The sequence below is a fragment of the Monodelphis domestica genome, chromosome 7 (genome assembly GCF_027887165.1).
Source record: "Monodelphis domestica isolate mMonDom1 chromosome 7, mMonDom1.pri, whole genome shotgun sequence".
Taxonomy (NCBI): Eukaryota; Metazoa; Chordata; class Mammalia; order Didelphimorphia; family Didelphidae; genus Monodelphis; species Monodelphis domestica.
In genome coordinates, this window is record NC_077233.1 from 17,813,158 (window position 1) to 17,826,514 (window position 13,357).

The window sequence follows — 13,357 nt, forward strand, 5'->3', positions numbered from 1 at the left end:
CTATTGTGCCCAAAGGAACAATGAACTGGAGGGATTCCATGTGAACTGAACGACCTCCAGGAAGTGATGCAGAGCGAAAGGAGCAGAACCAGGAGAACATTCTATACAGAGACTAATACACTGTGGTATAATCGAACGTAATGGACTTCTCCATTAGTGGCGCTGTAATGTCCCTGAACAATCTGCAGGGATTTAGGAGAAAAAACACTATCCACAAGCATAGGACAAACTGTGGGAGTGAAAACACCAAGGAAAGGATATTGCTTGACTACAGGGGTTAAGGGGATATGATTGAGGAGAGACTCTAAATGAACACCCTCATGCAAATACCAAAAACATGGAAATGGGTTTGGATCAAGGACACATGTGATACCCAGTGGAATCGCGATTTGGCTATGGGAGGGGTGGCTGGAGGGGGGGAGGAAAAGAAAATGATCTTTTTTTTCCAATGAATAATGTTTGAAAATGACCAAATAAAATAATGTTTAAAAGGGAAAAAAAAGAAATATGTTTTGCATGTTTTCACATCTGTAATGGGATCATATTGTTTGCCTTCTCAAGGAGAGGGACTGGAAGGAGGGGAGAATAAGAAATGCATAATTTTTTTTAAAAAGAATGCTAAAAATAAATAATTATTTTATTTTATTTAAAGTAAAATAAATGTCATAGATGATGACAGGTTCTAGTCTACCCAATAATGCATCCTAATGCATTCTAAATCTTACACAAAAGGTTTTTTTCTTTTATTTCTAAACAAATTCATACTCTCCTCTTTCATTTAAAGCTCCTTAGCTGTCATTCTGCTGTTGATAGGAACAGCTCTAGATAGCCTTTCATCCTGTACTGCTTAGGATGCTTAGAAAGGAGATCACTGGCGTCTCAGATGATATACATATCCCGTAACATTGAGGGCCAAACCATGTTTCCTAAAACACATCGATAGAGTAAAATCCTAGCAGAGTGAACACCCGTAACTTAGCTATTAAAGAATAACTAATGTAAAAGATAAAGAAGTTATATAAATTATGTAGAAACAGAAAATATGACATAATTGTCAAAAAATACACAGCTGTGTTTTAATGGCCTTCAATGACATTTCTAGAATTACGATCTAAGAAAGCACATACCTCTCCTTCGCAACTACGATCCCAAGTAATTGGTCTTCAAGTCCTTCTGGTGTTATCATGAAATTGAGCAGAGAAACTTTTGTAGCCAGCTCAGGCATATAATGAGGATTTCTCAGTTTTGTGGTGATATAGAATTTGAAATCAAAGGAATATTCAATAATGACTTCTCCAAGCCTCATGCAATCAATGCCTCCTGATGTTTCAAAAAACAAGAAAGAAACAGATATTGTTTGCCCTTACCTCTGTAAATGCCCTATCGCTGTTTCTCTAATGACCTTAAAACATATTTAATGGCTACAAAGGATGGAGACTTGATTGATAATCAGAGAAAATACAGTTGGATAAATCAATTAAAAAGTCCTTAATAAGGACTTACTATGTGCCAAGTACTATGCTAAGCACTAGACGACAGTGGAAGTGGAGCATTCTGGAGATGGACACGCTTTTGCTGAATTTTATAACCCCTCCAGATGATGTTATTTGAAAGATTTCTCCTTCTTTCCTTCTGCCTCAAACCAGAAACCCTAATCATTTGTAGAAGACACTTAAAGATGCCAGAAACACTCAGCTTTGACAGTGAAGACCGTCTTGCCTAAATGGGAAGGGCACAGAGAAAAGGAAAGACCAACCCAACCATGACCCAAACTTAGCTCTGTTATTCCCAACTTGGGATTCTTTGCATTCCCTAAACATCTGATACCCTTGACTCCCTCTTCCATATCTAGTCTAATGGACAATCTATGCAAGATTATAGCAATGAACCAAGCCACTGCCTGGTCTTCCTTCACTCATTCCTGCTGGTCAGCCCCAAATTTTCATTGACAAGTAATGATCTGACATCAACCCATTCAGAGCTGCTCATGTCAAAGACCTGTGATTTCATCAGTGAGAATCTGCTCCACAACAATCCATTTACACCTTATGATCTCTATGAGTTACTTAAGGGTCAAAAGGGATGTGGAGCCACAAGGTACAGACCCTCCTTACCTGACACCTGGACTGTCACAACATCCAGCTGCTTGGTCTCTTACTATTAGTCTTTCCTTCCTATTAATCTTTCCTTCAGAGCCACCAAAGTGATCCTCCCAACGATCACGTCTGAACATGTCACTCCTCTACTCATCCCTGGCACCCCCAGGACCAAATCTAAAATCCTTGCTGGGGATTCAAAGCTCTTCAAATTCAGGATTCAAAACCTGCCCACCATTCCCACATGTACCTTTCACAAAGTCTTCTTGAAACTTATACCTGCCTCCAACAATCTCTTTAATTAATGATTTATTATTAATAGTTATTCATTCCCCCTAAACCTTCCTACCATCCTTTTTACTGTAAAGGCCACCACCATCCTCAGGCTCTGAGCTTAGCAATCATCCTGGGCTCCTCACTATCTTTTGCCTGCCATATCTAGGCTGGTAACCATGATCTGTTGATTTCACCTTCGCAGCATCTCTTGAAAATGCCCCCTCCTTTCTCCTCCATCCTGGGGGGCAGGTCCTCATCACCTCACTCCTGGTAGTCTAGGGAACATTTTTCAATAGGCTGCTGGTATATCTCCCTATTCCAATCCATCCTTCCTTCAGCCACTAAAGCAATCTTACAATCCTCAAAAACAACTCAACTTATTAATTTTCAGTTTCTCCAAGTTGATAGTTTTCAAATAGCCAAATGAGAACCTGTATATAAACCTTAAAGCATAAAAAGATGAGAGCTACAGTTATCATTCCTAATGCTTCTACGATTTCCTTTTACCTTGTTTAAAAGTTTGTCTTAGCAGTAAGGGCTCCAAAGAGGGATCCAGCTCTTCCCCAACATTTTCTAAAAGAAGTGGGGTACCAAACTGAATACAGTTTTCCAGTGTTCTCATGTAGTCTGAATCTGAGAGCTTAATCACATTTAGTTGGTTATCCTTCTCAGAGTTCTTAATCCATTTGTTGGCTTGACCCTGGGGATCAATCATTAGAGGCCTGAAATAAAGAAGGAAGAGTATTAAAGTTTCTCAACATGCTGTGTGATGATCATTTCGCTGTAAACATCCCTCACTTTAGATGCCATCTGCATGTGCCCCAGGGCCATATAGATCACTGCAGGGAAGTCTTCAGATTATCCAGCTACATCACCTCTGTCCTTTCAGGAGAGGGAGAATGGTGGAATGAGTAGAGAGGAGCCAGCCATGGACTCGGGATGCCTTTGACCCAGAATGGTTCTGTAATTCTGGATAAGTCACCAATCTAGTTCTCCTGGTCAACTCTCTCAGAATGCAGAGGGACTGCCAATATGTATTGGCAGGAGGCATTTCCACATCTGGAATTGCCAATGTGATGAAATCATGCATAAGCACCAAAAATTCAATCCTATCTAACATTGATTGTTATTGGGGAATATATCCACAGAATTCTAAAAATGAGGGAAAATACAGCATTTAGAGTTTGAGATTAAATACACGAGCAGAAAAATAATTTCTCTGGTCCTTACCAACGCCTGGAATTGCTAACAATCACACCATTGTCTATGGAGAATGCATCCGATGGTAGTCCGGCAATATTCCAGGCTCGAATCTTGATGGGATCACCCAGAATCTTACTCAGAGAGAAGTCTTCAGAACAAGGGATTTTTTTTGCCTGTAAGAAATACAAGTCAATATACAGTTCTGATTCTTTCACAGCACAGTGGAAAGTTTAACTCAACTTGGTCCTCAAAGTTGGCCGTCCTCATAACTTCACTCTGTGGTCTGGCTATGATGCTGCGGCCAAGAATGCTACGGCACATCCAAATAATCTCTGGCAGGTCTTACCAGGCTAGAGAGGTTTGAGGCGTGGATCTAAAGACGTTTGTCATCCAAGGACCAGCTTTGGGGGCCAGAGAGACTTGGCGCTAAAAGGCTGGCCAATGGCCATGACTTCTTTTGGACACTAAAACTCATAAAGACTGCCTCCTAAGGTTTGGGGGAGTCGTGACCTGGAAAGGACCTCAGAGGCCATCTCATGCAGCGCCAGCCAATGAAGAAGTAACTTGTCTGAGGTCGTGCAACCAGAAAATAGCCAGAGCCTCCTCTCCTGGACCCCAGGTGCTACCCTGATGAAATCGTGGGTCTTTTGAAATACTGATAGATCATTTTAACTGTCCTTAATAGGTATTAAATTTAGTAATACTCAAATATTATTAATATTCCAATGAATCTGTGATCTCACTGACATTTTCTTCAGTAATCCAAATGGAAACTCTTCCTTGCCTACCCATCCCATGTTCCTCCAGCATATGACTTCTCAAAAGCTCATCCCAGCAGGTCCATGCTACAGCCTTCATCACTTTCTTAACATGAGGATATGAGTGGAGCATGTTTACTGTCCATTTTTCATGATGGCTCTGGGTCAAAAGACCTGGGTTCAAATCCCATCTCTAATGATTACCAACTCTGTGGCCTAGAACAAGTCTCTAAATCTGCCTAGGCCTTCATTTCCTCAGCAGTAGCAGGTGGAGGACAGATAAGAGAACCGATGAGATTCATTCCAGATCTGAATTGATGACCCTACGACGATCTCTGCTGCATGGCCATCCCAGATTTTCTCCTTTCATACATTTTCCTGACAATATCTTGTAATCCTTTTCCAATAACCCATAAATAAATAGATATATAAATGAACAGACTAAAAGAGATAAATGAACAAAAACAAAAACTGAAAGGACCTGAATGAAAATACAATTTGGCAAAGGAAAAATAGGAAACTATTTTTTTAGTGATGTCAGTATTTCTCTCACCCCAATACCATCCTTTCCCCTAAAAGTGCCAAAAAAGGGGGCATTTGGGTAGCTCAGTGGATTGAGAGCCAGGCCTGAAGATGGGAGGTTCTGGGTTCAAATATGGCCTCAGACAATTCCAAGCTGTGTGACCCCTGGGCAAGTCACTGAACCCCCATTGCCTAGCCCTTCCTGCTCTTCTACCTTAGAACCAATACAGAGTATTGATTCTAAAGATGGAAGGTGAGGGTTTAAAAAAGTGTCAAAAAAATCTAGGCAACAATATTCCAATGAGCTATAAGACAGAAAGAAAGTACCTATTCATAGAAAAATTATATTAAAAACATATTCAAAATATTTACGGAATATTTTGTGAGAGCAAAAACAAAACTAGAAACCAAGTGAGTGCTCATACACTGGGGAGTGACTGAGCCACTTCAGAATATGTGTTGATGTAAGTAATAGAACATTATTGGGCTGTAACTGGCATGTGAGGGATTCAGAGAAATATGGGAAGATTTGTATCAATGTATGCAGTAAAAAAAAGCAAAAGTAGAAGATCAATGTGTGCAATGACTACAAAAATAGAAATGAAAACCCTAAAAAGCAATTAAACTTGGAATAAATGCCCTGAACAGTCTCGAGGCCAGAGAACAGTGGATGAAATGAGAAGGGAAAGATCAAGGACTGGGATGGTGAAGGAATTGACAACTCAGGTCATTTTGTTAGTCAGCGGCTGAACTTTTCTTATTTTGTTCCTTGGGAAGGTTTAGCATCAGGAGAAGACTCTGTGATGTAGAGAGCCTGTGTAAAACTTTAAATTTTAAAAAAAGGAAGCATAACATGCTCAGCGATGGCAGGAGCATCCGAGTCTTTTGAAACACAATCTGTGAAGGATCCATCCATTACCTTACACAACTTGCTCCAGTCCTCCGTACATTCCTGTCGGAAGCCCACAGTGAAAGCTCCCAGGTAGGCTATGACGCCTGCTGATACCAAAACGTCTCCTGTCAAGTTGTCATAGGTGCCTTGGAGGTCATCAGCTGCTTGAGACCATCTGTGGGTAAGCAGAGACAAGATAAAGACCAAAAACAGGAACCATCAGCCAAGCAGAGCCTGAGCAAAGGTTTAATGGCGCCATGAAAAGACCACTGGATGGAGGGGCCATAAGGAGACATAGATTCTAGTCTTATCTCTGTTCCTTAAAAGTCTGGTCATTTTGAGCACAACACTTTGACTCTCTGGGTCTCCTCTTTATCTTTTAAATCAGTGGTGGGATGGAGCCCCAAAATATCTTCTAGCCTAAAAATTAAGACACAAAGAGGATAATTCTACATTTGATTGTTGTTGTTTGGTTAAGTCTGACCCTTTGGGACCCCATTTGGGGTTTTTCTGGCAAAGATGCCGTGGTTTGCCATTTCCTTCTCTAGCTCATTTTGCAGAAAAGGAAACTGAAGCAAACAGGGTTAAGTGACTTGTGCAGGGTCATACAGCTAATAAGTGTGAAAAGCTAGATTTGAATTTAGGTCTTCCTGATCCCAGGCCCATTCCTCTATACACTGCACCATCTAGCTGTCCTCCCCATTTGATTATTAGAACACGATGTATTTACTCCAAGCTTTCGTAATCCTTCAAAAAAATTATACCAAAAAAACATTTTTCATAGTCGGACTCCCCTGATTCCTCAAATATCTGAACATCCCCCTCCAACACACAATGCTAAAATAAATCCAAAATTCGGGTTTTTTTATGCCTTCCTGTCAAACACCTAAGGAAGTCTGAGAGCATCATGGGAAGAGTGTTTGGTGCAGTCATTCAAATCCAGGCTCTGACACTTTGCATTGGCGTGACTCTGGACAGGGCACTTAACCGTAGTGGGCCTCAATTTCATCCTCTGTAAAACCATGGAGTTGGACTACCTGACCTCTGTAGTATTTTCTACTGCACATCTATAATCTTATGACCTTACAAAAATTGGACAAACATTATCCGTGTGTCTGCTATGTACAAGAATCTTCTATATGGTGACGTAAGGAAAACGACTTTTGAATAAATAAATGTAGTGCAGGAAACCCAAATTCCAATGTCAGTAGTTTGTCTTAAAAATGATGACTGTTGAAAAGACATTCTTAACAATAGCATCTGTAAGTACAAAACAAAGAGACTAGAAACCACCTACATGTCCCACAACTAGTTAAATAAATCACAGTACATTAAAGTATCAACTGATCAATTAAGCAGCATTTATTAAACACCTCCTTAAGCACCCTGAGGATTCAAAGACAAAAGTGAGCAAGTCCTTGATCTCTGGAGCTTCCAGTCTAGCTAGAGAAGGTAATCTAAACATCTATAAGCATTTGTAAAATCGACACAAGGCAATTTGGGAAGAAAGGCATTGGCATTTTGGGAAGAAAGGCATTGGCATCTATAGCGTGAAGGAGAGACGTCATGGAAAAGGTGGGAAGGGATTCTGGAAGATGGTACTCAGGAAAGGAGTCCATGCCAGGCCTGGCTAAGGTAGAGGACAAGAGACAAAGGGCTCCATCAGACTACATCGAGGAGGCCAGTTTGGCTAGAGGAATAACATGGAATAAGACGGGAAAGATAGGTCAGGGCCAGGTCGTGAAGGACTTTAAGTGCCAAAGCAAGGATTATATTTGATGCTGAAGTTACCAGAGAACCAATGGAGTCACTTAGTAGGGGAGAAACAGGACTGGATTTATACTCTAGGAAAATCTGTTTGGAGTAAAAGTGAAGTACAAATGGGAGAAGGGAGGGAAGTGGGCAGGGAGGCAGAGACACCAGTTAGAAGTCTATTGGGAGAGTTCAGGTGAAAATCAGAACTATGGTGATGGTTGCCAGTGATGTGACAGATGGTACAACAGTAGAAAAGACACCATGGGTATGTGTCACATGGATTTGAAGACATAGTTGTTGTTGGAGAGACTGGAAAGATGGTTGTGTCCTCGATAGAAATGGTTAGAAGTTCAAGGAAGGATGGGACTGGAGTTTACAGAGTAGGGAAGGGAGAGATATCAAACTCAAATTTGGACGTGTTGTGTTTGGGATGCCCAAAGGATATCCAGTTCCAAAAGTCAAGGAGGCAGCTCCTAATTTGGGCCTGGAGCTGAGAAACTCTGTATAGATCTGCCAGTCTTCAGCAGAGGGATGATCATTAAACCCATGGATACTGATAATGTCATAAAGAAAGAGAGAAGAGACTCAGAACAAAGCCTTGGGGGACACCTTCAGACAGGGGATTTGTGCTGGATGATTATTCAGCAAAAGAGGCCAAGAAGTAAGTCTCATGGAACCAAGAATGAGCAATTTCATGAAAATCTTAAGAGGAGAAGAATGGAAAAGAAAGGGATCTACATCATTCAGTGACATAGAGAAATCAAGTCAGGTAAGAACAGAGAAAAGGCCATCAGATTTTGCAATGAAGGACTTTTCCAATTGTTCCCTTTCACCCACACTCCCACTAACAGAAATGTCTTCCCTCTGAGATTACATCCCACTCAGGAGTATGCTCATTTAACCACCAGATCGATGGGGAAGGGGAGTTTGCAAGAAACACTTTTAAGTTTAATCTGTGTTATTAACATTTTCTCCATCACATTCTTAAGACTAAACAATCAAAATAAATAAGGAAATCAAGCCTTGACTTGTGGCATTTGCCAATATTCATAGTGGAAATGCTCACACTGAAAAATTAAAAATGAACACATCTTGTAAACTAGTTTGATCTGGCTCTACTTATCCCTGTTTGTGTATTGTCTCCCCTAATAGCAAATGAGTTCCTAGGGGGCAAGAAGTGTAGGATTTGTTTTTTTGCCTCTCTTTGTACCCCCATCACTTAGCTCAATGCCTGGCACACACAAAACACTCAATAAATGCTCTGTTGACTGACTGAGGACTTTGGAAGGTCAGTTCAAGTGAATAAGGAAGTCAAAAGCCAGACTGTGGAGGGTTTAGAAGAGAGCAAGAAAAAAAAAGAAATAGAAAGGGCAGACAGAGGCAATCTTTTCAAGGAGTTTGGCAGAGAAAGGATAGAGAAAGCACAAACCTTAGCTAGAGGGAAGGGTAGGATGTAGTGAAGGAGGTTTTTTGAGGATGGGAGACATTTGAGTATGCCTGTAGACAGCAAAAAAAAAAAAGAATCAGATCAGGAAAGATCGAAGGTTCTAAGAGGGGGCATGATCATGTTGGTAATCTTTAAGAGAAGAAGGAATAGGATCAAGGACACCCATACGGGACTTGGTTAGCCTTGAGTAAAAAGACAGCCTCTTCATCAGAGAATACAGTAAAGGAAGAGGGATGGAGTGGCAGGGGGAGATGATGTCAAGGGATTTTAAGAGAAGGAGAATGAGGAAATATGCTCACACAACTGTTTTTTTTTTAATTTCTGGCTTTGGGACTTCAAAACCTCACTGACTTATTCTAGAACTTATCTGGCACCTAGAGCCTCCTGGGTCTAGAATGTCCAATCATCTTGAAGCCTCTTTGACCCAAAACATCCCTCTGTAAGACTTGCTCCCTCCTTCCATTAGTGAAGGAAGAGCCTGGAGCTTCTATATTATGTGGAGGCCATAGACGATATTCATTCACTGGAACTTAAAGAGTGCCTGAAAAGTTGTATTAATATTGTAGTTTTGGGACAGCTAGGTGTCTCAGTGGTTTGAGAGCCAGGCCTAGAGATGGAAGGTCCAGGGTTCAAATATGACCTCAGACACTTCCAAGCCTGTTAACCTCGAGTGCTAGTGCTTAACATTCTTCTGCCTTCGAACCAATACACAGTACTGACTCTAAGACAAAAGGTAAGGGTTTCCAATAAATCTGTAGTCTTTGTGTGTGTGTTTTGAAGTTGTTTGTAAATAACTGCTGAATAAGTTTGCTTGCAGCAAACTTTTAATAAATCATTTCACTAAAATAATTTCAACACACAAAAATAATTTGAAAATCAATCTCTCCCTCAGTCAGGTAAACAGTAGTTATCTAGTCTGCTCTTCTAGAAAAGTAATTCTCCCATCACCAGTAATACTTCTTCAGGAGGATTCTGCAATTGACTGACAATCAAAAAGATAACCTGTATTTTGAATTAGTATTACAGTCATAAGAATGAAATCAAGAGAGTCCTGGCACAATCTCATACTGATTCTCTTGAGAACAAAGACAGCTGGGTGTGGCAGAGGATAAAGTGAGTTTGACTCATTAATAATAATAATAATAATAATAATAATAATAATAATAATAATAATAATGAGCTAACATTTATATGGAGCTTACATATATTATCTTATTGAATTCTCATAACAACCCTGGAAGGGTAGGTGCTGTTCTTATCTCTGTTTTACAGTTGAGGAAACTGAGGCAGTCAGAACTTAAATGAATTATCCAGGGTCAGCTAGTGAGTGTCTGAGACATTTTTTTGAATGAACTCAGGTCTCCCTGGCTCCAATCCGGAAACTTTATTCATTGCCCCACTCAGCTGCCCCTCAAAACACTTATGAGTTGTGTGACAAAGGAAGTTACTTAACCTTTCTCAGCCTCAGTTTTATTTCTAAAATGAGAATAATAATGGAACTTACCTTACAGAGTTTTGTGATGGATCCATCAAGGTAATATACATAAAGCTCTAATGAAATGTTAAGGACTTTGGTAAATGTCAGTTATTATGTATTTGTAATGCCATAAATGAGATGGGGCTAGAGCCTGTCGTGTAGATGGTAGCAATGGAGCAACAGGGAGATAATGAGCCTATGTGAGGACCAGATCCAAACCTTGGTTGGCCCCATCAGCACAACACTCCAACCCACAGGGGCCCAGGTCCCCCAGCCCCATCACCCAAGTCCTTAAATCTAGTGAAAAGGTTGGAATTCTTGGCATTTTTGTCCCAGACCTTGTTTTTTCTCCACCCAGTCCACCAATCAGTTTGGACGCTCTCTCCAATTTCTTTGCACAGAGCTCCACCTGATCCTCTAGCCGGGCTTTTTCCTCGGTTTTCTCACGAAAGGTCTGTTGCAATTTGGCCAGGCGATCTTCCACTGCCTTGAGTTCTGCTCTCTTCTGATTCAGAAGCTCCATTGTCTCTGCCAAAGACTTCTGAGCTTCAGCTAAACGGGCTTTCTTGGGGGCAACAACCTAGATGGAAAGAATTAACTGAAAATTCTAGTCATTCGTGACATATGCAACACTCAAGAGGCTCACAAAATCTTTACATGGTGCATAACTTGGCCCTTTGGGCAAATCAGTGACACAGAATTGTTTCATACCACTAACAAGGAAAAACATTTTTAATGTGATACTTCAGGGCAGCAAAAAAGGATCTTAAGGGAAAACTTTAGAAAATGGGGCAAGGAGAACAACACATCATGGAAATGTTTTAATGTTGCATATTTGTTGAAAAGTTTGCTTTTCTTGCTTTCTTTTAAATTGGGGTGACAAAGAACAGTAAAGAAAGAATGAAAAGAAGGAAGGGATACAGGAAGGAAGGAAGGAAGGAAGGAAGGAAGGGATACAGGAAGGAAGGGATACAGGAAGGGATACAGGAAGGAAGGAAGGAAGGAAGGAAGGAAGGAAGGAAGGAAGGAAGGAAGGAAGGAAGGAAGGAAGGAAGGAAGGAAGGAAGGAAGGAAGGACAACAATTCCAAATTTCTTATTCCCTGAAACAAAATGCCAATCATTGTGATACTTCTCTTATGTCACTGCATTACAGAATAAAATTATAGACAAATTGCCCATCTGTATTGGTGGAAGGTGTTTCCATGTTGGGAGTTCACCTAGGAAATAATGAGTCTGGCCAAACATGTATACATATATGTATGTCTACAGACACGTACATACATATGCATGTGTGTAGTATGTACACATTCATACACATAGAGGTATCTACTGACTTTAACTTCTGGGAATCTTTTACTAAGTAGACTATTCCCAAGAGCACCTCCATGACCACGCCCATTACCTTTGCCACTCTGTCGTAGACCTCCATAGCCATAATCCATTTGCACAGACCCTCAGCGGCAGAAGACGCCTTGGCCACCTTAGGGGGGTCAAACTCAGGGTTTGTTAGGTATTCATTCCGAATCTTCTGCATGACAGACACCTACAGGACAAGCAGTCAGCTTTCAAAGTTATTGAATACAAAAATTTGGAAATAAAAAAAAATTGTATGAAATTGTACAACCTTCCTAAAGAACAAAACAGTCAGTTTACAATAAAAATTCCAAAAATAATCCTATGCTTGGGGGAAGCTGGGTGACTCAGTGGATAGAACACAGGCCTGGAGATGGGAGGTCTCGGATCCAAATTTGGCCTTAGACACCTCTTAGCTGTATGACCCTGGGCAAGTCACTTGACCCCCACTGCCTAGCCCTTACCACTCTTCTGCCTCAGAACCAATACACAGTATTGATTCTAAGATGGAAGGGGAGAGTTTAAAAATATATATAATCATCCTATGCCTGGAGCCAAAAAATTACATTGTATAGAAATATCCACTTGCTCAAAGATTTTCATAGCCGTTTGTATTTGTAACTTTAAAGAAACTTGAAGGAAACTAAATGGAGAACAGCTAAATAAGGTGTGGCATGCTGTCATTTTGGTTGTCCTGGAATTAATGAATTACAGGGCAATTAAGACTAAGAAGCCTGAGGACAACTGTAAAGGATAACCAAATTAAGTAGTTCTAATCAGTTTATATTCATTGTTTTATGCCTTTTAAAAACTTTATATCCTTTGGATGTAATGCTATTAGACAGTCGGTATCATAATGATAAATTGTAATCACAACAGGATTAATAGTATGAAATAACCCTAATTACTAATTGATTAACTGTGTATGCAAATCAGTAATCAATAATTATATTGTGAGTCAAATATTACGGGAAATTCCCAGGGGGCCTTGCAAAATATTTTGCCAAGTAGAGTTTGTGCATGTCTTTAGCATCCTGACATATATCCAGACTTCCCTGAAGCTGTGATCTCACTTGGCTATGAAACTATAGCATAACCATGGCCACCTTTATTTTCCTGATATATAGAATAGGTAGCTACATCACCTGCCCCTATGAGAAGGTAAACAAAGAGCCTGAACTTCTTGAAAGAGACCTTCTAGAAGACAAAACTGTGGCTGCCCCCCTTTCAAAAGAAGCAAGATGCAGCTGACTGACCTCCCTTTCTGGAAAGAGTTTGTGTAATCTGACTTGCATGAAGCATAAATACTGGTCAACTGATGGGCTCTGGGTCTCAGAGGGTGATGGGCGTATCCAGAGGACCTGACTGATTTACAGCTCTGCCAGTAAAGTCAGTTTTACTTAGAAGATTCTTTCTCTGGATTCATATCTCCCCTGGCAGTGACCTAGAGGAAATCGCCTCAGTTTCTTCATCCACAAAGTGAGAGAGGGTTGGAATAGATTACCTCTAATTCTTCCCTTCCAATTCTAAACCTATAAGGCCCATCTTGGCTTTGAAAGTCACCCATCAACATGTTA

General features: G+C 40.5%; 1 protein-coding gene across 2 annotated transcripts in view; it reads right to left on the reverse strand.

Moving 5' to 3' along the window:
* Nucleotides 1-13,357, reverse strand: part of DNAH12 (dynein axonemal heavy chain 12) — a 182,034-nt gene that overhangs the window by 35,451 nt on the left and 133,226 nt on the right. For both annotated transcript variants that reach the window (XM_056804277.1, XM_056804276.1), the window contains exons 52-57: nt 11,830-11,970; nt 10,765-11,006; nt 5,775-5,922; nt 3,603-3,748; nt 2,880-3,094; nt 1,128-1,320 (exon numbers count right to left, since the gene is read on the reverse strand). In XM_056804277.1, coding sequence (XP_056660255.1) covers nt 1,128-1,320; nt 2,880-3,094; nt 3,603-3,748; nt 5,775-5,922; nt 10,765-11,006; nt 11,830-11,970 — 1,085 coding nt within the window. The remainder of the gene's footprint in view (nt 1-1,127; nt 1,321-2,879; nt 3,095-3,602; nt 3,749-5,774; nt 5,923-10,764; nt 11,007-11,829; nt 11,971-13,357) is intronic.